The 27226-nt window shown below is 41.7% G+C and overlaps 1 protein-coding gene across 1 annotated transcript in view; it reads left to right on the top strand.

Annotated features, from left to right (window-relative positions):
* The window catches only part of LOC120951825 (neuropeptide CCHamide-2 receptor-like), a 40995-nt gene that overhangs the window by 1531 nt on the left and 12238 nt on the right, over positions 1–27226 (top strand). The window contains exons 2-3 of the mRNA XM_040370783.2: positions 472–1025; positions 26403–26849. Of these exons, the coding sequence (XP_040226717.1) occupies positions 26494–26849 (356 nt within the window). The 5' untranslated portion in view covers positions 472–1025; positions 26403–26493. The remainder of the gene's footprint in view (positions 1–471; positions 1026–26402; positions 26850–27226) is intronic.

Genomic DNA, 27226 nt, shown 5'->3' with positions numbered 1-27226 from the left:
CATAAACCAAACGAGTGGCCACGGCTGGAACGGGTTTCAATGGGTTCTAAAAATAAGTCACGATTTCGAGCATCCGTAAATTATGCACCCATCAAACATTACTACTCACACAGGCCGTCCCGGTGGTAGTGGTGGTAGCGGTGTTTTGGTGCGTTATCATTATGATGATTATTTTTATTACACCCATTGCGTTTGTATGGGGGGTTTTTTTTAACCCGATTTTCCTCCAGCTCGGCCAAACTTTTAATGATGATACGTTTGTATTGGTGTGTATGTGTGTGTGTGTGTGATATGATTAATTAATTTTCGCCCCGAGATGCATTAACCACGCATCAACGAACCGGATAGCGAATGGGGGAAAAACAGCCTTGGCGCCTAAAGTTAGATAATTTATAACGTTTCGCGCCCGTGTGTGTGCGCGTGTGTCCGCGCAAAAGGCGTACAAATTATTAAATACACGAGATTTTCCAGTTTACTTGCAGCGTGTCAGAGTGGAGGAGAGGGGAAAAACCTCACCCGCAAACAAAAGAGGCAGATACAAAAAAAAAACATCCCGAGCAGCAACACAAAAAAAGGAATCAAATCAACACCAAAGCAACAGAAAAACAGATGTGAAAAATGAGTGTGTGCTGTGTGCGTGTCCATAACACCTTCCACGAATGGACCAACGGGCATTAATGTGCATTTATGTGTGTGTGTGTGTGTGTGTGTGTGTGTATGTATGATGATGACGAGTATGTCTAATCTGTTGCCAGCGGAGGGCAAAGATTAATATTTTCCACTCTCGTGGAAATCCCTACGAAACCAAAAAAAAAAAAGAAAAAAAAAACCGTGTAACAACTCCGCTTGTTTGCGTGCGTGTGTGTATGTGTGAGTGTGTGTAGTGAAGAGAAAACGGGTGGTGAGTGAAAAACAACCCCTCCCTGCGCCTCGCTAAGTTTAATGACAGGCGGGCGTTGCTGAGGCCCCGCGACTTTGCATCCATTCCGCGGCGCGTTGGACGTCGGCTGTTACTAAAAAACGAGGTAATGACTGATGGGGGGCAATTTGGTTGTTGGAAATAAATAATCATAACGCTTGCGGGCTTCAGTTTTGCACTATGGGAGCGATGGAGAAAGAGGGGAAGGGATGGGGGATGGTCGGTCAAACTGACTTTTATGAGCGGTTTGCATCGGTTACTGAATGGCGTGCAGGAAGCGGTGCTTCAGGGTGCAATCGGTTGATCCGTCGATATGTGGAGATTGGCAAGTCGCGTGCGTGTGTGTGTGTATTGGTTTTAGGCGTGATGGAGAAGCGAATAGTAATGGATGGAGGAGCAGGGAAGAATTGGACATGGATGTTGCAAATGCAAATCAAAATGTTAACCAACGGTGGTGCGGCGAATGATCTTGTCCATTGACCGCAAATGGGAGAAATACATTAAAGAGCTGTCCAGAAATAGCGCCACTGACGCAAAGCAGTGACTGGCCTTTGCAAGTGTATATGTCGAAGGGAAAGGTAAATGTGTTACGTGTGTAAAATGATGAAGTATTGTCAATTTAGATCATTTTGCTTTGACTGTGCGTTTGGCAATCGTTTAAGGTTTGCCATAAGCCGCTAGTGGATTTGGTTATTTATACCATAAATTTTAGTACATTTAGAACAGCTTTTCTCTTTTGGAATGGTTTCTGTGGCTGCAAAACAGTTAATAACCCTTTAATTTAAAATCCTTTTAAACTTAGAAAGCTTAAATTGCACCCTGTCTTAGCTGAAGTACTTATGAATTGGTAAATTTTTCATACCTAATTAACAGCTGCATTTCGGCAATTATGAGGAAACCATCATGCGTCTCAAAGCCGTTTTCATACTTAGCTAATCGCATTGAATAGAGTCTTGATATTTGCATTGAAAATTCGTTCAATTGCTTGTGTTAGACGTTCTTCACCATATGCTGATTTGACTAGAACAATTCAATCAATTTACGAGACCAAACATAAGGTGAACACTAGAGGCTAGTTTGGATATTGTTTTGTGTGGAATGTTAACATTATTTAATCAGCCAAATGGTAAAAAATCAATTAAAAATAAGTATAAATCTTAGGGTAGTTCCTCTAGCTGCTAAGCTCTTTCTGAGCTTTTTTTTGCTTTCTTGTTCGCGCTGCCCTTTAGTTGTTCGAACAGTTTTGCAAGGTGTGCAGGTCATGATTTTTGCCACTAAGTTCCATTAATAGCTCATCTGGCGCAATGTATTTAGCGAATGGACCCTTCATATTCAATTTCCAATCGCCATTAATGAGTTTTGAACAAACTTCGGCTAGTTTGGCGAGTTATTGAGTTACTGCTGTTTTCCAGAACGTTGGAGCTGTACCGTTGCTACCTGTCCTTTGCCCCACATGGGCACATCTACTAGCACTCAACGTACCTAATTACTCTGGCATTTTCTTCCACATCTCATCGAGTTCATGATATGACGATGTCTGACGATACTGACAGATTTTACCACCTGCAATAATCCCAAGATTGAAGATTATTTTTTGCTATCGAAACCCAAACAACCCATCGTAACATATCATAATTTGCGCTTAAAATACAAGGGTGAAGAATGTTATTGCACATTTTGCCCACTGAGTGAGCAGCAGTTCTTGGAAAATATGCGCCACATTGGTTGTTCCTGAATGTGGACGATAAAGAGTTTTCGGTAAAGTTTGTGCAAGAAGACTATGAGTTTTTGCTGAAGTTTGTGTAAGACTACATTCGTCCTTTCTTTTGCGGGATGAATATGTTCACTGCTGCATTCATTATGCATCATGAAACAATTACTGAGGAAGTAATGAAAAACAGGAATATTAGTAAAAACAATCACCATTACCATTTCAGTTGTTTAAACTTGCAGTTTATTTTATCTCCTCTTTAACCAATTTCTTGTTATCGATTTCAATGGCCAATTGACTAACAGTTCTTTTGCAAACTTGTTCTTGTCAGCAAACAATGCTGTAGTTGCTTGAATAAAATTGTTCAAAATCAAAAATGATGCATAAACAGCAAATAACATTCCTGGTTCTATTTTTTGTATCATACTGCGCTTTAGATTTTATTGAAAGAAGGACCAAACTTAGACAACACGTTACCACTTTATATTCATAAATTGATGCAGCCCTTAAGGCATCGTATATGTTATTTAAACAAATTATTAATATTATTATTATTTTAATATTATTGTGTGCCATGCTGGTCTACATAACTTAATATGAGTGACCTATTACAATTACAATAACACATTTTACAAGAACTGATTAGAACAATAAATGGGTAAATAAAAGCTTCACTTGTCAGTATAAGCTGCGAAACGTTAGTTTCAGTATATTTACATGCTGTTAACAGTACAATGCGAGTTGATCATTCCTAAAAGTGGATCATTAGAACCAAAAACCGTAGTCCAACATTCAGTAATAAATAAGGAACCTGGCAATAGATTAATACTAGCTGCCAGAAAATTAACCTGTAAACGGGACGTAAATGTTATCGCTGATCAACTTATATATAAAAGTACACTGCGCCGCTATTCGTCTATGTTTCAGTGATACTGACCCGTATAAAAGACACCTAGCACGATACGAAGAGTAAACAGACTCACAAAACCATGATAAACGGTGAAGAGAGCGTGAAAATATGGCATAATATTGTATTCGTGGCATAATGTAGAATGCGTGATCAATGACACTATTGAAAATCCACTTCAAACGACAAGCATATAGCATTTTGATGAAGAGTTTGATGTAAAAAGGGAACCTATAGTGTTTTTTTTAACCAAGAATTTTTACTACAGTTTTACGTCCCCCTTTTGTCGCATTTGGGACAACAGTGATGTGATGGTTGAATAGAAAGCATCGATTGCCTTCCGTCTATCTCTATGGATAGAGTTTTTTCACTTCAATTTATGTTTTTCATTGCGTAAACAAACTGAACCGTACATTAAAGAAAACACTAGCAAAGAAGCATTATAAAAATCCTGTAAAATAAATCCGTCGAAAACCAAAACATGCACATGCTGATCGATTCGTGTTGTGCTAAAAAAAAGCATACAAAAAGGGTGCTACAAAACTAAAAGCTTTTCTCGGAACGAAGGATTTTGTGTGCTATTTTGGTGGATTGTTTAAACATGCAGGAAATAAATCCATAGCGATACCATGGCGTAAGCACTACTGGATGCGCTCGAGGGCATTGGCGAACGTTTTGAATGGCACGAGCGACCTATATATACGGCGCTAAAGTGGCTTAAGGCTCAAGTTCAAGATCGTCCGAAACGTTATAGCCAATTATGTACTGGTATACTTGGTTTAAAAAAAGAGTCAAACGCTTGCCGCATACACTTTTTAATTGGTTCGTTTATTCGCTGCTCAAAAGTCCATGTTCCTTTCTACACAAACATCCAAGGAAAAATACAAACATAAGACAAAAAAAAAAACAAAAATAGCCTATGCTGTGGACTTGGTTTACATCCTAAACATTTGCATGGTTCGCTAACCACGTTTATGTAATCAGTTAGTGGCCATCAGCAGGTTTTTTGTTGAACGCAAGTCACCTTAAACATTACTCTAGGACGGTGCTTGAGAGAAAATGCGTCTCCAGTACCATGCGGGGGTCCATTACGCTTATTAAATAAGGTAAGAAGCTTTAATAGCTTTTCGAGCGTTATACTTTGCACATGACAAATTAACAACCGAAAATATTCACCGAACCGTGTTGCACATTCTTAACGAAACAAAGAGCACTAATGTGTTTTCGAATTATTGTGATTGAAACCAAATGTTCTGCAAATTATCACGATTAAGTTTTCGATATCTAAATTTCGTTTACTCACCACAACACATCGTGTTCTATAGTATAGCAGAGATTGTACACTGGACGATCTATGTTTCAATCGTAGTGAGATATAAATAATGTCTCTCGAGTGACATACACCGCCACGGGATGGAAGTATCTATTGAAATCTAGAAAGCGCTTTGCATCTACGTCCATTCCATGAAAAGGATGTGCTATATCATAGTAATATTTTACAGCATTTGCTGCAAAATAGCAAACAAAACTGCGCTTCTTCTTCCAGCCACCAGACAGTCGCAAACAGTAACCTAGAAACGGAGCAAAACATTCACGAGAAAAAGGACCGACCAAAGTGGCACAATGCCTTTTGAAGATATGCCGCAGTCTTTGCCGCTCTAAGCTCGTTGAAATGGTATTTGAAAAGCAAACGAAAAAAATAGATACTTGCCACTGTGCCAAGTCGTGTCTTGGATTGAATCGACAAAAAAAAGAAATACTATCATCTAAATACGGGCAGAATCGATGATGGCCTTCAACACGGTGGCCCCAGTCTCACGGCCACTGATTAACGGGAAGTGTGTGGCGAGCAAAATAGGCATTTAGGAAACCCGCGTGAAGATTCCTTCCCCATCGACCACAGGACGGCCACGTTACTACTTTCACTAATTAGCGGTACGCTTGCACTAGGCTGCCGGAATCACCATTTCACCAGCACGTGGCGAAAGTTGGCGGAGTTCGAGGAAAATCACATTAGAGAGCAAACCGAGAGTGTTTGCTTGCCCAGCCGGTGGTGTGTGTTGTATTCCCAGCCCAGCAGTGCCGTTCGCCGAGATTCTTGCCAATGATTTTGGTCTGTAATTTTATTACCGGCAAATCGCTAACCAAGGGGGGGGGGGGGCAGAATGTGTTGATCGAAATTACATTTTACTCACCGTGTGACAGTTGAGCGACATCTGCTGAAGGCACGCTGCTGTGTTCGATTGTCAGGGTTTGCCTGTCAGATGAAAGCTCGTTTCCTTCCGCCTATGCTTTTGCGTTTGTTTGCCGAAAGACATTCGTACAATTTGTCCAAGGAATGCTTTGATTTCGGTACGGTTTTTCACGCTGGCGCGGCGTCGGTACGGTTTTTCCTTTCAACTAATTCGCCGAATTGCTCGAATTTGCTACCGTAGAAGGGCGGCGGCCGGTTAAGTTGGGTTCCGCTTCTAATCACACACTCGTACTTGCAGGTGGGCACACATTGACAGCAAACATAATATCCAGTATCAAAAGGCTTCGGGCGATGTTATTGAAGGGTAAAGACAATATTAGGTTTCATTATTGGGACGCCACTGGCACACGGTGAAGATTGTTGTGACGAACAGTTTATTAATAGCACAGCAATCGCAAGATTCCATTTTCTTCCCACACGTGTCCACCCGGGCGGACCTCTTTAAGTCGATAGACAACTTCATTGTTTCCGTTTCGTTGGTGGTTAGCCTTTTGACATAAAAATTAATTATGCACACGCGCGCGCGCCACCTTTCCCGCGTTCGAGTGGAATCGAGAGCCTTTTCGCACCTCGTCTACAACCTAGTGTCGTCCTGTTGCTGCGCTTTCTCTCTCTCTATCTCTATCTCTATCTCACTGACGCATTTCTTCGAAATTTGCCACCCTTTTCAAAGAAAGCTATTGGCACCTGTCGTGTCGTGTCTTGCGGGAAGCTTTTGTCAAGGGGTTGAGCGCTCACCCGTCGCTTAATGAATTATTAATGTAGTAAGCGCACACGGGTACGGTGCTCGGCTTGGCATGTCGTTTAGTGGTACACGGGTAAACATGTTCATAACGCGAGTGACACATATATGCCCTTCCGCCCTGTACAGGGAGGTGGTCCGGAATTTGCATATTAAAATGTTCAAAGCAAGATGAGCCTGTAGTAATGCAACGTTTATGAGTAGCGGCTTTACACCCGTCGCAGCGCAGTACCGTTTTGCCGGCTTGCCGTCTCTGGGGTCTTTAGGGGCGACCCGTGATGTAATTACTGTGCTGAGCTCATTCAATAATGAATCCTTATTTGTACACTTACCTCCTACTCACAAATACACAAACTAGTGTGCCACCTACGCCGGGAGGGAAGTACGTTGTTATCGATTGTGTATGTTGCGATTATGTCTAGCTTCGTTAGTACATTGTGTTGCTATTTCGCAAATGAACCCATAATTTCCATAATCGCGCCATTGGTTGCTAATTTCCAGTCAAGTTTTCCCTCCGGATTTTCTTGTTAAAGCTGACTTTGATCAATTGACTCATTTATCGGGGATTTTACTGTACAGATTAGTGATGGGTAAAGTTGGCAGTTGGTCTGTCGTACAGCGTATTAAGCTCGCCAGGCTCCGGTGGGCTGGCCATGTTGTACGCATGGAAACGGACGACCCAGCCCGTAAAGTCTTTTTAGGCCGTCCACAAGGACAGAGGAGGCGTGGTAGGCCCAAATTGAGGTGGCAAGATGGCGTGGAGGCGTCCGCCATTAAGGCCGGGATAACGAACTGGCAGACGAAGGCGCGAGACCGTGAGCGGTTTCGGACACTCCTGAGGCAGGCCAAGACCGCAAAGCGGTTGTAGCGCCGGATAAGTAAGTAAGTAAGTAAAGTTGGCAAAAATCCGGAGTCGACTCCGATCCGACTCCGATAAATTCGGAATCGACTCCGGAAGGTAGGTCCGCGCTGCAATATCCGGAGTCGTTCGGAATCGTCCGGAGTCGCCCGGAGTCGCCCGGAGTCGGAGTCGTCCGGAGTCGTTCGGAGTCATCGGAGTCGTTCGGAATCGTCCGGAGTTGTTCCGAGTCGTTAGACTCCAGACGACTCCGAACGACTCCGACTCTGGTGACTCCGGACGACTCCAAACGACTCCGGAAGACTCTGAACGACTCCGGGCGACTCCCGATGATTCCGGAAGACTCCGGACGACTCCAAACGACTCCGACTCTGGCGATTCCGGACGACTTCAAACGACTCCGGAAGACTCCGAACGACTCCGGGCGACTCCGGATGATTCTGGAAGACTCCGGGCGACTCCTGACGACTCAGAATCGACTCCGACTCCGGGCGGATCTAGTGGTTCCATTTTGCCGGAGTCAGAATCGAACTAACAATAGTCGGAGTCGGATCGAAGTCGTGGGTGCGCTTCATACAGCACATCACTAGTACAGATTGATTTCGATTGGTATGGTATGAAAGAGCCATTTATCTGAAATTGGACTGAATTTTTACTGTACATTCGTTATGTATGATGGTAATTCGTTTCTCTGCAGTTTAAATTGAATCATTTTCGCTTTTCATCACTAATACCTAATTGAACAAGTCATAGCAAATGAAGTTACAATTAGCAATGAATGACGCAATATGTAATATAATAATAATACTCAAAAACTTGTTTCGATTTATAGTGTTGCTGATATTGTTTTGGAAATAGGTAGTTAAATAGGTTTTTTTTGTAGACAATTTGATGTTTCTTTTTTTTAATCCTCTAAAATCGTTTAAGCTGGATAATTGGATACGTTGAATTTGCAGATTTCCATCCCATTGCTAATTAGTACAACAATAAAATCCAGCTTAAAATCCACCATAATCGTTTAAGCTGAATAATTTGATACGTCGAATTGGCAGTTTTCCAGCCCACTGTTAATCAATACAACAATAAAATTACTATGAACAAGTGAAATTTCCATTCGGAGAAAGATATGCTGTTTGATACTTAAAATGCCGTCCTCTAATTGATTTTTTTTCTACGAATGCTATCGCCATTAATCTGCTGTCTGAGAAGCGAACATTATTTACAATTGTATCTTTCTTTCAAACCAGTAAGAATGATTAATCCACAATTATCATTCTTTCCGCACCTTTTTAATCCGCACTTTTCACAGCCAAATTCATGAGTTGAAACGGTGTTTGATCAAAAGTAGTGAAACATATTTAATATTTTCATTTCATTTCTGCGTTTTTATGGGTCATTGATGGTTTAACAAAAAAGTACATCTATTTGTTAAAACTAAAGTAAACATAACGAGTGGAAGCGGACGATGATTCTGCGAGGAAACGAGGGAATATAAGGTGAGGGAAAGCATGGGATCGAAGTCGCACCCTAAATGCAGCAAGGGAAGAATTGAAATCAAACAGATAGTTTGATGGCAGATAGTACATTGATCGTACTAAAGCTGACAGAATGCATGTCAAATTCATCAGAAGGAGTAGATGACAAGGCGTTGCTTGGGGAAAAGGAACTAGTGTCGATAGGATCAACGAAGATGGAGGAGAAGTGAGTTGCGTTAAAGGGAATAAATATCAGAAGGATCAGATAGAGGAGGGGATGGAAGAGGATTTTCGATGGGCATTGTAGAAGTGCCATACAGAGGAGGGATATCTGGGAAAACGTGACTGCAGTCTGGCGACATACGATCTGTATTGAGCGCTCGCTTTTGAGAGCCCTCTTTAATGAGTGAAAGGCTCTGTTATATCAAATCGGGTGACGCGGAGGTTTTAGGATAGGACAACTGTGCGGGAAGGCAGAGGAAATTATGGAATTAAAGGAAGATAATGCAATGTCTAGGGAAGGTGATAAATTCCAATTTTTTTTTGTTATATTGGCTTTCTTCGTAAACCGTGAAAATGTATCAAATACAATAATCAATTCATGAACTGAGGCAAATATTTAAAGTGTTAAAAACATACATTCGATAATCCGCACTCAATCAAGTTGCTAAAAAAAGTATATCGATTAAGCAACAGTAAATGGTGAAAATATTTTACTTTTTGTTGTATTAATCAGTTTTGTTTTCCTACCATTCAGCTACTAATCCTTTCATGGTCATGAACAGTAATCCTATCTCCGCTCTAAGCTGGTTTCTCTAAGCGGAGTGCCTGGAGTGTACAGCTTTACAGAGTTGATAGGTACTGGAGAGTGGAAGTTTGTTTCAGTTCAGCGTAACACTTTGATCCACACATTTATAGTGATTGCAATTTAATAGTTTGGATACTTTGAGCGTAATTTTAATTTTGAATAGTGCATCTGGCGGCGGCTTGCCCAAGCATGTGGCCATGAAATTCTGAGCCAATGGGTAATGTTTTCGTCTTTTTTAGTTAAACCGGGCGAGAAAAGTTTTTGCATTAGCATGCAATGGTTTAGTTGTGTTATATGCAATGTTTTGGATGCATTTTCAGTATTTTTTACAACGTTTGTGCAATTATTTTATTATCAAAAAGTTAAAATAATAAAAATAGTTGAAGTCAAGTTGAGTAAAAAATAATGTGCACCTCAAGATAATAAAACGGCCGCAATCCTTTTAGCCTCTTAGCTTTTAAGTGATGAATTACTGATGAAACTACTCCACGCTACTTTCATGAGGAGGAAATGTATATTTACACTAGATTTTGAACAATTGGCCCTAAAAGGTGTTTGGTTCAGTGCTGCAAAATGTCATGAGTATCACGAGATTTTCACCAACGAAAACAATGAACATATCCGTAGTAGCTTGATGTTCATTGCTGATAGTCAATAAAAGTGCGTCAAGACATGCTGAACACGACATATGAATTTTTGAGTCCAACTCTGACAACTTGAGTAATACTCTGACTGACAAGCTTAGCTTAATGCAGGCGCAAGCATAATCATGATTTTTTCTAACTGTGAACAGTGCTGCCAAATGCCACGGTTTCAGTCACCAACGCTCATGACTGAAACCGAAGCTCAAATCAGCTTACGCAACTGAGATGATCAGTGACGAGACTCAAACAGTTGGAGGATCAATCACATTCTTGGTGACATTTTGAACCCAACTCTTGGTCACTCACTTGGTCACGACATTTTTGTCGGCGATTATCACGACATTCTTGGAATGTACTTGGCGCGTGAGCTCAAGCAACAAAATGAGCATGCTTTCTCCCTCTATCTTTGATTATCTGTCGGGTCAAACAGAGCGAGAAAACATGCTCATTTTGTTTCTTGGAACCACCCGCACGTACCGCATATCTCCCATGACCATCGCGATGATCACCGACTGAAATTGTCGCGACCAAGTGACTGACCAAGAGTTGGTTGCACACAATGTCACCAAGCATGTGATGGTCGCACCAACTGTTAGAGGCTCGCCTCTGATCATCACAGTAGAGCTCGTGACGCTGACATGATTTTGTTTCAGCCGGAATTTGTCATGACTATGTCAGTGACATTTTGCAAAACTGATCACAGCATAAAAAAATCGTGACATAGTGACTGGCCAAGCGATGATCGCAAACATGTCAAGAGCATGTATTGGTCACACGAACCATTCTGAGTATCACCTTTGATTATCACAATTGAGTACGTGACTCTGATATGGATTTTGTTTCAGTCAGTTTTTTATGACACTGACAGTGACATTTTGCAGCACTGCTTCAACGTGTTTTTATTCGTTATTTGTTTTATTTCATTATTTTCCATCAATTCTATGTAGTTCATGAAAAGACTCATGATTTTCTGATGAAACCACTCCACGCTACTTTCTTGAGGAGTAGATGAATATTTACACTAGGTTTTGTACAATTGGCCCAAAAGATGCTTGGTTGTGTTCAAATGTCTGTAAACACTTTTTCATTCAATGATCGCTTTAGAGCTTGCGTGAAAGTGAACGTCATTGGGGAATTGAATTTCCTTTCTTTTGGTGTACAATAAGCCATACTCTGATTAATATTGCAGTGAAATGCAGCAAAAAAAACAATAAATTTCAATTTAACTGGAGCTGTAACTCGGTGAACCAACATCGAGCTACGCATTGACCTCTATATTATATAGATTTGGCGGTATTTCTCTCGGCGTGTCAAAAGATTGAAATCAAAGATTCGTGAGATCCAGTGATGAAAAGAAAAAGATTTGATGAATTCTGCTATACTCCCCCTTCCTCAGTGAAAAAGTGTGTTGGCGGATATTTTCTAGCATAATATGTGCTGTGAAAACACGACTATAGATAAACATGTTTTTGATACATTTAATCCATTTCAAGAAATTATTTATAACATTTAAATTGGAAAATCGTCACAACCTTTCCCTCGATGACCAACATATCTTCCACTCGCCGCCGCCAGATGCACTAGTGAAAAACAATTTTACAATAGCGATTACGCTTAATGTACCCGTGTCTTTACGTATGAGGTTGGCTGTAAAATGTTACCAACCAAGCATATTCATCTCAATATTAAATTAAGTTTTCACATGAGAATTATGAGTTTTGCATATTTTTACACCAGAAAGGGCATCTGCCCATAGCCCCGCTCTTTGATCCTATTTATGAGTAACTTTGATGCTGAATGATCAGTTCACTCCTCGCAACAAACAGCATCCAAGAATACATTGTCTGTGCAACATACGACCCGCGTTTTGCCAGCAATAGGCAAAACGGGTGAAACTTTTCTCATAACTTTATCAAACAGTAGTACAGTAGGTGACCGCTAACTGAGAGGTAAACAAGCTCCAGTTAACGAACAATGTTCGCTAACTGGAGTGACGTTTCTATGGATTGATTGTTTTGATTGGCGTTCACTGGAATAAACATACCAAACTTTTTTTTCATTTATGTTGATATAAAGTATAGTAATTCGTGTAATAACATAAATTAATAGCAAATGTAGGCAAGAGACCCTAAATTTGTTTGAAAAATGCACATTTGCGACAAATTTCTCTTCATGAGATTCCGGATGGTTCATGTTTTGACGTTTAAGTGTTCGTTAACTGAGAATCAATCCAGTTAGCGAACCTCCAGTTAAAAAGCACTCCAGTTAAAACACATCCAGTTAGCGGTCACCTACTGTAGTAAGCCTGTCCGCTTCTTCGCACCGATTATAATCCGTGCGCAATAAAAACGTCAAAATTACACACGAAAGTTGATAAATGTTACCAACTTCTGTATCTTATTCTGCTCGATTTCCAAACACAAGTGTGTATGCCGGGCAAAAAAAAAAAAAGAAAAAAGTTCACCACACAACACCATCACCGTCGCACCGATTGTGTTTGTAAAAAGAGCTTCCACATATTCATACACGAATGTGTCGCAAACTTTGCGCAGTACAAAGCGCGGCACAATCACACAGCGTGCACAAAGCGTGTGGCATATAGAGGGAAGGATGCTCATTTTTTACTCATCTCTTCTTATGCGCTGCGGTGACGAGTGGCCGGAAGCTGTGGCCCTAGGAAGCTGTGGAGCTGTGTAGGAACGAGTGTGTGTGTGAGAGTGTGCAATCATAACGAACAATTTATTACCTTCATCTCCGATATTACATTTCACGTTTACGGCTCGAGTGGGTGGGAGCGGCACTGTTTGTGCGCGCCAGAGTTCCCCCCTTTGCAAGCGATCCTTGCCCTTATTTGTGTGGTATGGTTCAATGCTCAATTGAATGTGAACGAATGTGTTTTATCGGTGGTCGCTTTTTCTTCTCTCCGACCTTGTTGACATGGAAGGGAAACCAAAAGTCAATGGTAGAAGATGGAAAATGGAATCGAAGCACAAATGGGTCACACACAAAGCTTAGGCAACACGGTAGCAAAGCACAAAAACAAAACAGCAAAAAAAAACAAAAGAGAAAAACACACACACGAATCAAACCTTCACTAAACTATCGAAATGGACGACCAGGCACAAAATCAATTCCCTTATTGCTACACGTGGTACAAGTGGCACCCGAGGAGGCGGAATGCGAGCGCCTACACGAGTAGTCCAAAACAGCCGAAGTCATACAAAATCATGAAAAAGTCTGCGCCCTTTTGTTCCGGCATCCTCGTGAAGTTTACCGAGTCGAACCGAATAGTTGTGTTCGATAAACATGTGTGCGTATCAGGTAGCAGCATTTGTACTGCTTACCTGCCGTATGCCGCTGTGATACCGAGCGAGACGCATAGACAACGCGTCTAGAGGACATGTGTAGCCGTGAGGAATTTTTTCTGTGTCTCTTTTGCCTTGTCCTTGCCTTTAGATCCGGATGAGTGAAGCATGCACACCTTTCGGGTACGTTCGTGGTATAAGCTCTGTTTCTCTCATGTTAATGGTGAAGATAGAATCGTATGCCATCGGCTCTGCATTCGAGCGTGGGCAGGCCCGTGGACGCCGTTTGTACGCACCCAATGGGTCCCGCTTCGCAGGATTAAACCGTTGTACGGCCGTTGTACGAGACGAATTGAATGCTGGGGTGAAGTGAGTCCTCCAGCCAAACGGTCGCCAGGCTCGGAAGTAGGGAAGAAAATTGTCAATAAAATACCATGTGTTCAATCGCTTCCGATCGATCGTAATGAATATCGTCGATGAGTGTGTCGTTGCGTTGCTGTCGCCGGTGGATTGTGGTAAGCCGCAGCCATCGTGGTCGGGTGTGTCGGGTTTATTAACGTTTCTTTCCCATTTTTTTGTGAGTGTGTGGGAGGGGAGGGAACATGTTCCAGCTCAATTTAAAGCTCTTCAACGTTACTTTAACCTAGTGCACCATTATAGAGCCGGCTGGTAATGGTGCTGGCATGTTTTAATGTTTGATTTTAGACGAACGCCAGAAGGCACGTACACCGACGCGTGAGATGATGCAAAAGTGTACGCAATGGAACGCTTTGACCGCTGTTGTTACCTCCTGCTGCTGTTTCCGGGTTTTAACGAAAGAAAGTCAGCATGCGTCTTGTCGGCAGTCTGCATTGACAACTTTATTAAACACACTTTTGTTGCTCTGCCCTCTCTGGCGAGCTACACACAGAGCTCACAAAAGCTTCAAACTTCTCTCCTGCACAACGGAACTGCTCACGTAACGGGCAAGTTCTGTCATAAAGCGACCAAGATGGGAAATATGTTTTAGCGTCACAATCACTTTTTACAAGCAGAAAATCGTTTCGCTTGGCCTTGGACACTTTACGTCAAGCTCTCCCAGTGAAATGTGAAACAGGGTGCTGCTTTTGCTGCTGTTGCTGAAAACGATGTATTGAATAGTAAAAACCTCACGAGCAAGCTGCGTCATTAAGTATGCAACGCGGTGCCGCACGGTGGACCGGGGGCAAACTGACTATCCGCCCGGCAATAATCGAAAACCATCCCGACCGCGTGACGACTCGCCATCATCTAACGGTGGTTGTGGGCGCACTCGAAGGGCTCCGTAGCGTAGAGGATAATGAGGATGGAAAAGAATGCACTAATTATCTACAAAACCACGCCGGTTCGGTAGTGATGATCAAAGTTGAAGCATGGAGCGGAACGTGATTTTATTGTTCCCGTGTGCCCGTTTGCCCACGTAGTTTTGAAATTTGCTTTGGCACCTTGCGCGTCGGGATGAATTAACGAGAATGAGTCGAAGCTTGCGTTCGTTCGTTTTATGCTTTGTTCGGGATGAAATATACTTTTCCCATAAAATATTATGCTATTTTGATTTCAGCATTTCTACTCAGTGCTACCTGGAAAACGGAGGTCTGGAATGTATTTGTTCGTGGTATTTGGTTGCACAAGCACATTAAACTATTGGAACCTGTGCACATTGGGCAAACGCCTGTATAAAAATCGAAAAACCAACTTCATCGCAGGTTAGCACCATAATCATTTTCTTAAAATAGATACTTAAACTTAGTTGAAACCAAAACATTTCACGTTTTTATCTTAAACTTACTGAGATGTAGGCCATCAAAGTGTAAACTTTGTGTTTTTTTTCCCAAATTTGAGCTATTTTTCGACCGAACATAAACCATCATATTTTAGTATATGATGGTTAGATTTTGATAACTAATGTGTCGTTGGAGAGGTTCATTGTCATACTTTGATGTTATATCTGAATATTTTGCAAAAACTTGTTTTTAAAGTTCATAAATGATTGAAAACCAAACATCACTGCCAAATTTTTGGATATTTTCATTTTGGAGAATAAATTTTTTATGATTCGATTCGATTTCACTCGTGAGTCGTATATCATAGGAAAGATCAACATTTTTCCTACGTTTTGACGTTGAAATTAGCTGCGACCATCCGCGACCACGAAAGTTATTGAACTTTTTCTTGAAAATAGCACGACCGATTTTGACGTGTTGTTGTATGAGCCATACACCACGAGTATCGAACTACCTGTCATAAACGGGCATTTGAAACAAACAGGCATAATAAACAAAGCTGTAAAGAGAAAAAAAGTTTAAAAAGGTCGTAAAAAGGAATCAGCTCTTTTCAAAACTAACCATGAAAATCTCGGCTTTTTTAGCGCGTAATACTTAAAAAAATGTTTTTAGTAAGGAACGTATTCCGCCTTTGTTTAAATTCTTAACAATAGTTGCTGATGCTGTTAAGTACTACATAATAATGCAATGTTGTGAGAGATAATTATTAAGGTTTTTTTTTTCTGTCTTGACGATTTTAGTATAGGACTGCCCTGTATAGTAAGAGCAATGGTATTGAATGAAGAAAAATTGCAATAGCACGAGGAATTGATTTTCATCCCGGCGTTTGTATGGCCGTTGCCCACTGTGCTGTGGAGGTACCGTGTGGAAGCAGTGGAAAGCTATGCGTAGGTCCTTTCTGTGAAAGTGTTTTTGGAAATTCAAGAATATGGCATACCGTTCGTAGAAATGGTCAGCCACATAATGGTAACATTTAATTAGATTTTCTATCGAAAAGCATACTAGTTGTTGTTGTGGCTTCTTTGTTTCGGAAAATTCAGGCCGGAACGTGGCTCGTTCATAAGCAGAATTGCGTTAACGTCTGTCTAACCTCGACTAAATAATTTAAGTCAGTTCTGCAGGACACAAACATATTAGTTGAAAGCTAAGTAACGAAACACACAAAACATAATGCTTACTGTTAAATATCCAACGACTCATACTAGTTTTGCCGTTCAATAGTTTAATTAAAAAATACAAATATACAAATATACAAATTATCCATTCGATGTTCTATTGCAAGGACTGATTTTCCAGATGGTTGTTAAAAGAAGAGATTCTCATTCCTTATTCTCGTAACGATGTAGGTAATTAGTTTAATTATACAACGGATACGACAATCAAATCAGCTCTTGGTGCGGGGCATCATTGTACTACTACTAATATTTAGCGTCCTTGCTACGGGAGGACGCTCCATTCGAGGCAAGAACTCACGACGGGCATGTTATTAAACCGTGCGGAAAACAACAAAAATATTGTATTATTGTGAAAAGTTAGCGAAAGGATATCCGATCTACCACCTTAGATCGCAAAGCACTAGGGCCTGTGCTCCCCCTGAAGACAACGAAAACTGTTAAACGAAATCATGATCATTCCATTCCGTTCATTCGTTCGATTGCAAAGTTGCTCTTGAAAATGGACTCATAGCTTCCCATTTTTAACCCAATACAGGCAGCTCCCACGTTTGGAGACTCTCACGAGGTAACTGTTTCGCTAAAAAAACTGTTGAATCGTCATTCCTTCCAACATAAATGAGTTCAAATTACTATTTCAACGGTACAAGCGCTTCACGCACAACATAACATGGCATAATTTTGTTCCACAATGTTCCTTTCGCTACCTTTACAATTTTGTTGTCAAAGTTATGAAAAAATTACCCCACCCAAATGTGAAATGAAAAACTTTGATTAATTAAATCCCTCACTGGTGGTGTAGTAAGCAGCTTAATGAAACTTTCCACAGAAGCTGTAAAACGCACGGTTCAAGTAACGCCAAGCAGCGGCAAGCGAAGGGTAACAAGTTTGGCTCCAGTTGTAGGTCGCCCTTTTGCAATAAACCCTGGAACCGAACGCGTAACGAGCTGCAATGAGAAAAAAGGATCAATTAAATATGCGTTAAATTTTGCAGCAGTTTCACTTCCACAAAAAGTAATGAGCTTGGTGGTTGGGAAAGAATTCCATCATAGACCGTTTTTGGGTGCTGCTACTGCTGGGACCGGGATGAAGGGGGGGGGGGGGGGGGGGGGAGGGGGCGGTTGCTTTCCGTCGGTGCCGTTTGGTAGTATTTTAATATTTGTCCAGCACAAACATTTGCTATACCCAATCTTGCACACGTACTTGGAGCGGCACAGAATATGTGCCAAGGCGGGTCAGGGGAAAAAAGGGAGCAAAAGGTCGAAAGGTTGCAAAAGGGAAAGGTCATGCCAAATCCGGGCAAAAATCTTTCATTAACTTTTGCGGGTAAGGAACCTGCTCGAAACGCTACGCTCGCTAGTAGGCTTTGCCGGTTGGTAAATTCTTTGAGTTCAGTGCCAGTGCTTTAGCAAAGCCTATTTGGTCTAGTTTATCCTTTAAAGGGAGATGTTATCTCGCCCATTCTCTCTCTATTTCACTCTCACAGTCACTGTCTCTACAAAGTGCTGCCAATATCGTGAGGTGTGTCCTGGGAGCTTTTTGTTCTATTTTTACGCTACGCTCCGTTCCAATATCCACTAGGTTGCGTTTGTAAAGTTGGGGGAAAGGCGATTAACTTTCACCGTGCGTGCGTGCGGGGCGTAAAGTGTAGTGACGCAGGGCAAGGCAAACTTCTTGGTAGCCAGGGTGAATGACATGATTATGGCATTGTTAGGTGCGCTGGCTGGACTGGTGGATGGTGCAGTGTTGTGTTTTCCTTTCGGTTTGTTGTTGGGTCCGAATTAAAGGTTGGTAACAACCCGGGACCGTGGGACCGTGTTTCACACGTCGAATAACACTGACCGAGCGTGTTAGTGCTTTCCATTAGGTGACACAACACTGTAGAAAACGAATGCGAACCCGTTTTGGATCTAAACAAACTACCACGGCATAGGTGAAGTGTGTTTAATTTGGATTTTCCTTTGTTTGGATCCCCCTTTTTCCCTATAAGATGTTTGCTTATTTTTGGTCGCTTTTGTTGCATTATGGAATCAAACGGAAAAGCAGAAAAAGTGTAGCTAAATCTGTTTGCGTCTCAAATAAAAATCCCCTAGTTAACATTCCGTGGTTCCATCTTGTTTGCAAGCTCTTGTTTCCTGTGAGGATCCGTTGCAGTGTGTCCTTGTTTGTATGGTTTAGCGTCCATGAAATGTAATACTCTCCAACCCTTTTTCGGTTATCATTTCGATGCGTCTGCGTATTTTCTATTTTTAGTACAGATTTTTTGCACGCACTTTCGCGTGGCCTCATAAAAATGAAAGCCACGTGGCTCTACTTGTAATAGTTTCAGCTCTTTGATGGTTTTTGGTATTTAGGAAAAGATAGAATACAAGCTTTGTTGAGTCTGAATGCAAAACCAAAGATAAAAGAAACAGGGAAATGGCGCAAAAAGTGTGTTTGATTCCGCCGAAGGGTTTTTAGTGAATGGACATGTTATTACAGAAATTAAAATAGAGACCAAGTATGTTTCTATCACAAAACAATGTTAATAAACTAGAACTATATAACCTAGAAGAGAACAAATTAACAAATTCACACGAAATTGCTTGGTTCTGCTCCTGCCAATTGCTAACCTGACCTGCTAACCTGCTGCTGTCTTCACTCCGTGCAGGTATCCGACAAGGTGGCACTTTTACCATCTTTTAGTTGCATCATGGCCTACTTCGTTTTCTAGGAAGGAAACTGCTTCAATGTTTGCTTCAACCTTCTCTTATACGAGCTTGCCTTACCCAATTGACCATGCTGTGCGTTAGCAACGTTCAAAACGGGGCTTCTTGTCCCTGGTGGAGTAGGATACGCCCATGTCGTTTGAAGCGTTCGGTTCTCGCTTCTGTGAAATGAATGTTCATGGACATTATTTGATGATCAATGGATGTTGTGTATTTAAATAAAACCATACAGATTTTTCAAATGTTGTTGTTGCTGCTATATTGACTATCTAGCCCTTATCTATTTGTTGTTCTCAGTTTTGTTTAATCATGCTACGTATGACATCCCCAAAAAAAAATTTCCTCCAAACTAAAACTCTATATTTGGACTGCCTTCTGAAAAACTCGATTTATGTCCGTGACTGACGGTCCTTGATGGTCCAAAAATTTTCATTTCATTTTCTCATCACTGTACCTAGATTTCACAAAGGCTGTGCTACTGATCGGGACATTTCAGATGGATCTATAATTGATTGAAACGATCCTTGAGGGAGTTTGATTTCACTCAACAATAGTCTCAATCCCTTGTAGGATGGCGATGGGAAGGAGTGCCGATGCCATATAACATTTATATTGACAATTTGAAGACGGATCCTCATCGAGTCCGGATGTCCGATTGTGTTTTGCTCTCCCTTCATCTCGACATGGGTACTTCACACCAGCTTCAAACATTAAATCTGTCCTTGCGTGTGTGTGTGTGTGGGGAGGGGGGGGGGAGATCTATTCCAATCACAATGTACAAAGTGGAAACAAATGTGAAATAAAATGAATGAAATAGTTCAAGTGTATTTGATCTTAACACATTGATTGGTTTTCACAATTTCAATCTAGAAAGGACTTAAAATCAAAACAATAGTATTCAATATTTTGAGTTCCACTTGTATAAGGTAAGTGGGCTAGTGTTTCCAACGTGTTTTATCCACATTCCCAACGCTGCAGCAGTAGGGACGATATAACATTTAATAAAATGTGTCATGTCACACACTTCCATTTCGTCTGAACCGAACAGCACTTTAAATCGTCTCGAAACCATTAGACACCGCTTCCGGATGAACGTAGCTTCTCCTCTTGCACTTTGCTGCACGATTGTGCTGGATAAAACCCGCTATAACTGCTATCGATTGATTTTTATTTTCTATTTTTCGTCTACCATCCATCGGTTTTTTTTTGTTGCGCTAGAATGGTTAGCTTTGCTTCGGCTCGTTGCAACGTGTACCTACACTTGGGAGCTTTTGCGAAGTGCACCATTGTACTTTGTCACAATCAACAGGACGGAGAAATGTGCACTAGAAGCGTACAAGGTTGTTTGCTGCACTTTCCAATTACTCTTCGAGTTAATGGCGTAAAAAGTTTCCATTACATATTAGAAGAGTCGTTTGCAATTAGTGCTGTAAGGTTTTCGTCTTATATAATGCACAAAATCATTTGGAACGTATACTACTAAACAGTAATTTGCCGAATTCTTTACATTTCATCTGATCCAATCTAATGCCAACAGCGCTACACCAATATCGTAAAATCAACCAACACAATTCAAGCATCCAGCGGTGCACCAAACAAGGAAATGGTAATCACAATCCTGCCCATGCAAACAAAGTTGACCCATTTTATCCTTCTGTTGGTGTAATCGCTCCGTTTGAAATTGAGCCACTTGTCTGAGACAGTGCCACGGACACGGCTAGCCAACAACGCACCACGCACGAAACTGGCTCATAAAAGCCCCGAGAAACACGCCGAACCAATCAAACGTGACCCCGTCCATACAAATCAACCCAATACGCAGTGTCACTGCAGTGTCACAGCGTGTCACCCGACACCCGAGCCGTCTGCTTTTGGGGGCCGGAGCGTCCGGAATGGTTGGATCAAGCTCGGCGTTGAATCAAGATGGCCCGAAGGTGTCGGATGGGATTGAAATTCAAATCACTTTCCTTTGGTCGCCCCGGTGGTCCGGGGAAGGGTAACGTGACCGGTGGGAAAGATGACACACACGCGTGCGCCTCATTGCTTCGAGAGGTTGGCCGTTGGCGAAGGATGATTTACAAGTTGATTGGAATGTGACGTTGGTCTGAATGGGTGCTACGTAATTCGGATTTGGCACGGATATGTCAGCATGTGGCAGTTTGCAGCTTGCGTGTGTGCGATCGGGTGGCGGTTTTTCTTCTAGTCTCCCACGTTCGGTCACCCAAAGTGAGTGATGCCATGGTTGGTTGTACCGGCATGCCAGTCCGGCAGTGTTTTTGTTGCGATGGAACCGTTTTATGGATCCACAAGTCGGGGGGTTGGTTACGGACTTATTGTAATATAAAACTTGTTCCGAACCATGGCAATGTGCGTGACGGTTCGGCTGTACTGTAACGTCTCAGCAAAAGTTTGACGATTGAGATGAAAACATAAAATAGGAATGTACACGGATTGCTTAAGGAACTAGAAAAAAGGGATGGGGCCTATGATGTGAAATAGATCCATCACTGGCAGCCGTGGTTTAGTACGGTCAATTGATTTTTGTTTTGACGGACACTTTTCCTTTTTCCTGCATGACATTACGATCCGTGTATTTATAGAAGCTTTAGGTACGCTTAGGAGACATGTTCTTTTTGGACCAAGAAACTGATGAGAAACGATCTACGGCAGACGTTGCAGGAGCCATTTAGTGTCGATGAATTAATTTAATTTTTATTATATTTTACATGTTTATCTAGTTTATTTTGAGCGAGTTTACAAAAGATAGATCATTTTCCAAACGTACCGGTACCAAGGAAATGGACTGTTGACTGGCAAAAATGTGAAAATTCCTATAAACGATTGATTTACACTCAAACAGCTGAGGTATTTACCAAATTGATTTTTAATACACAGATAATGCGTTTTCCTAGCATAATCGATGCAAAAATGCTCCAAGTAAATTTAAGTAAATTCCAACATTCTTTCGTCAAACACAAATCTTGTTTGTTACCCTTTTTTGCCACCAACTGCCAGAACACCCAATTCCGGGCAGGCGGCACCATAGGCGATGGGATTAAACCAGTTGATTGTACTATGCAAATGACTCACACCCCAATTTTCCCAATTTTTCATCCTCTCGCACCATTTCTCTCCCCACTCACGATATCCCGACCCGCTTCGGATGGAGGCGCACTGGTGAGCGCTCGTGACCAGAATTGACCATTTTCCGGCACAACCGGCATATTTTACGTTCCGCGTCCCTGCCAAATTGAAGAGATTTGTATCCGCCGGATATCAGTCATCGTTCATTGAAAATCGAAACCGAAACCGGGATGTTCTGCCGGTCGACCGGATCGTTGGTCTGGGGTTTTCCCATCCCTCCGTTTTGTTCCCATCCCTTCGTTCGTCCCCGGAAGTGGAATTGAGCCGAGGGTTTGTAAACATTTGCAAATTAGATTGAATGTTCAAAATAGGGTACTAATTTATCATGTGTTGGCAGTAGTGGGGCTTTTTCTGTGTGTGTGTGTTTGAATGTGTTTTTTCTATAAAGAAAAACGCTTGCAAATAGCATTTGGCGAAAGTGGGCGAAACGCGTGGGAATATGATGTTACGTTGGGTGACCCATCACCGGCACGGCATGGTTCCGATGTTCTAGTCATGTCAAAGGACTACGCAAGCTACACACGAAACGACATCATTAGGACGATCTGTTCACTGGCAACGGGCGTTACAGTCGGTGGGCTGGGTTGATACATGGGGTTTTCTATTTCCTTTAAAATACAGAAATATTTGATAGATTGGCGCATTTTCTGTAACGGCAGAGATGCCTTTCGACACACACACACAAATCAAACAACCACTTTACCGTACGGCACCTGTCGAAACATCGGGACCACCGAACATGGACAAAATCCTTTAATCAAACAGCAGCGAAACGGTTCCGTTTTGATGCGCCCTTCGACGCCCGCTTTCGGCCGTCCCGGGGCCTCGGGAAGCACATGTGGGCCTCGCGCACGCACAAAGTCATCCAATGGCTTGCGAATTGCGCACCGTCTGGCAATCAAACTGGTTCACTTCGCTGCACAGTGGGAGAATGAAGTTGTTAATTTTCCGCCCCGGCAGTGCACCGGTATGTGCCGGTGGAGAGTGCGAATGTTTGCGCACAGGGCAAATGGATTTATAGCTTCAGTCGCCTGTGACGTGCACGTGCGCACAGATATTTACACGCGCGGCGCAAGGTGTCTATGGGATAAATCGTGTGCCTGCTTTGATCATATAGCGAGTAGCGTACGGCGTACGAGTGGCGCACGAACGTAAAAGAAACTGCCTAAATCAAGTCATCAAAATGTGGTATACAAATGGCTGTTGCTTAATGGTACATTGGGGAAAGAAATTATTACAATTTATTTTCCGTGCGCGAACGTTTGGAGCGTCACAAAACGGGCGCCGCATGGTGTCCCGGGGAAGAAGGAATGGAAACGCCGGCAAGAAATTAATAAAGCTTAACGGTCGCCTGTTTATTGCGTATGTTTTTATGTGCCTGAGACTTTTACTCGAGCCCAAGGCACGGGGAAGGCTTTAGCCTTTATTGCGGAATGATTTGCTATGAATATTTTATTTCAGTTCATTAAAATCCCTTGAGCGTGCATTTTATAGATTCTTAGGAGAAGACGTGCTTTTTGAGAAAGTTTCTTATTTGCCTTAAATAGGTTTCAATTACAGATGGCGAGTCTTAGTGATGTGTTAACAATTTACGAAAAAACAGTTGTATATGTTTCGCAATTAAATACTATCATTTCTAATTTCAAACAAAAATGAATTATTTTCTGTTGTTTTCCTTTTATCAAGGGAATGTTTTAGCTTGGCAATAACATACTTACTATATATGACCTTACTGCGGAAGGCATCCATATACCTGTCTTAATCAATCTGAGCATACATGAAAGGTATAAAGGTCGGCAACAGGAGACGATCGAGCCGCTTTCGAGCAAACGGTCAACGAATCATTAATTTGATGACACGTTTACAGTAATACAACTGTTTGGCAAATCATTTACACCCCCGTTGATATGAATTCGTATCACTTACAATAAGTATGAAAGTAGTACCATAAGTATTAATTAGATAATTAATAATTAACAAATCACAAATTACTATAAATATTAAAATAAGAAATTCCTATAAAAATAGTTCACATCAATATAGATTGTTCACATAATGTTGTAGATGCGATGCAAGCAAGCAAAGCCTTTTTATGTTCTATTCATGGAAAAAGATTGTGACATCATGTGACAGCGAAGAACCTAAGAAGGCAAAAGCCAAAACAACTTGCACAGAGCAAAACTTTGGCAACTTAAAAAAACTTTAAAATAGATTTAATTCCAGTTAAGCGTCCGACCAGATGCTAGTTTTCTCTAGGAACGCAAAGTTTTTTTTTTTACGGTTCATGTCAACCCCCGTTAGTTAGTCACGTGCGACCGGCAAGAAACTCCAAACAGAAAACAATCTAAAGACAGTGTTCGCATCGCGTGGTACGAAACTTACATTTATGACGCGTCAATTCCAACTCCTCCCACTCTCGGTGACGCTGTTTGGAATGCACGCTGGCTGTCGTTTAATAAGCATTAAGCAAACGAGCTTAGGGCGCCAGCTGTCGGAAGGGATAATGCAGTCCACCGGCGTATATTCTTGTGCATGTTTGCTGAAAGGGATAATGCACAAAGCTTCCTTCGGTGTAGTGTTCCAAGCAGTTCACAGACACTGTTATGCTGGTTGGGGCGTAGCTGACGATGCGTTTCTGCGAACGAATGTGTCAAGCTGCGGCCAAATCCTTCTACGGTACCAACATAAGCCTGCTTAAGATAGATATTATGCTTAAGATATTTTGACTGTGAGTACGTTAGTGCCAAATCTGGTTAAAGCCACAGGCATATTACATTCGTATGAAGGGTTAAAGATATAATTTTAGATTTTAGGCCAACGACAACCGCTTCGAAGCGCTTTCGGCACAAAATTCCTGTATCTCGAGGCACGGTTTCAAGTAAATTTGTAGTAGAATATCTGAGCGCTAATAAATGCTGGTTAAAGCATTCTTTCTTGCTATATTGAACTAGCTTGTGCTGATTAATATCATTCATTGCCCCATAGTTCTTTTTAACACAGTTTAATGTTTTATTAAAAAATACGCTTATTTACGAACGAAATGGAACGTCGAATGTGTCATTGCAAATAATAAGATAGTCGTTTGAAGTAAACTTTTGTAAACTTTTTGTTGATAAAACTTTAGTAAACTTCAAAAGGAAAGTGACGAAACTACTATTATAAATATTTTTTTTATTCAATCTAACGCAACAAGCTGCCTGTTGCTTTTTAAAAATCATATCATATCATCACAATTTGTTTGTTCCAAGTAACGTCGATTTTGTTCTTCGACACATAAACTTTGGGTGATCTTTTATGTGTCACATTTACGACTCCTTTTCGCTGAATGTTCAAAGGAGCAGTACATCCACCCCACCAGGTTAGTGGAAAGCAAATTATCATATAAATAACCAACGCTCGCTGACACCGGACTAAATGGAACGGAACGAAAGCGTACACTTACGAAAACAAGGTTGGTGCACGTGTCGAGAAATCCAATGGACGGCAGCAGCAATTCAGGCAGATCGTATTGCACTCACCGTTGGACGAATGGATGCTTTTATTTTCCCTACTTTTGCATTGCAACATCAAAACCTTGCTGGTTTTTCGTACATAGCACTGCTCGGTGCATTCCAATGACATGTGAAGAATGCTGCTAGGATACTGGTGTGACATGCTCTCCTTCTGTCCAGATTGTGCCAGCGATGACGTGAAAGGAAATTTTATTACACGATCCTTTGAACTGCCATTCTACAGTGGACCGATTCCGTGTGCTACGGTCGTGCGCAACGGTCGTTTTGCATAGCACTACGCCGTCATGACATGTCGGTGACAATGTTAACAGTCCTTTTTATGTTTTGTTTGTGCACGATACCCGCCTGCAAGTGGTTAAAGGTGCTTCGCCACAGATGCAATAAATCAATGTGTTCTAGTAACAGAATAATTCAATCTAGCTTTTTCTTATTTTCTTCAGCCCTGCACTATTGATCTCGCAGATCGGAATCTGCACAGTTGGACGGTCTGGAGCCATCGCACCACATATCCTTAAGCTGCCCGCGTTCAACATGTCTGCCTTCCGGTATTATCGAAATCTGAACGAAAGCTTCGCGGTGGAGGAACCGTCCCTGCCAGACGGGCTGGACGGTGTCAATCGAATACAGAAGTCAATTCGGCTGCTCTCGGGTGAGATGATTGCGGCCAGCGCTCCGTGGACCAGTCCGGCACCGGCCGGATCACCACACGCGAAGGATCTGCTGCTGGATGAAGTGAGCGTGGATGATTACGTGCCGTACGAGCAACGGCCCGAAACGTACATCGTGCCCGTCGTGTTTGCCCTCATCTTCATCGTCGGCATCGTGGGCAATGGGACGCTGGTGGTCATCTTCCTGCGACACCGCGCGATGCGCAACATTCCAAACACGTGAGTAACTGAGTAAGCGTTGATTTGTTGAAACTTTTGTTTTGTGTACAGAAAGTGTTTCGTGCTTTTTTGTAAAGCAATTATTTCAATCGTTATTCAAATGTTCCTTTTACCATTTATTTCAATAAAAAACTGAAAAACTGAAATTGAGCATAGTTGTCTAATAAAAAAAAACGTTACAATATTTTTAAAAAAATTATTTGATATTAACCAATTCAGTGATTTACCCAAGAGAGACCTGGGCAGTGCTTTTGTTCTCTGTTTCGATTCAATAGTCGCTGTGCGTCAAAATAAACATCGAGCAAACGGATGAATAAATAAACATAACAATTTGTTCAATACATTGAAAATTCTAAATAATATTATCAGTAAAAGCC

The sequence above is a fragment of the Anopheles coluzzii genome, chromosome 2 (genome assembly GCF_943734685.1).
Source record: "Anopheles coluzzii chromosome 2, AcolN3, whole genome shotgun sequence".
NCBI classification, from domain to species: Eukaryota; Metazoa; Arthropoda; class Insecta; order Diptera; family Culicidae; genus Anopheles; species Anopheles coluzzii.
This window is presented reverse-complemented; position numbering and strand designations above follow the sequence as displayed.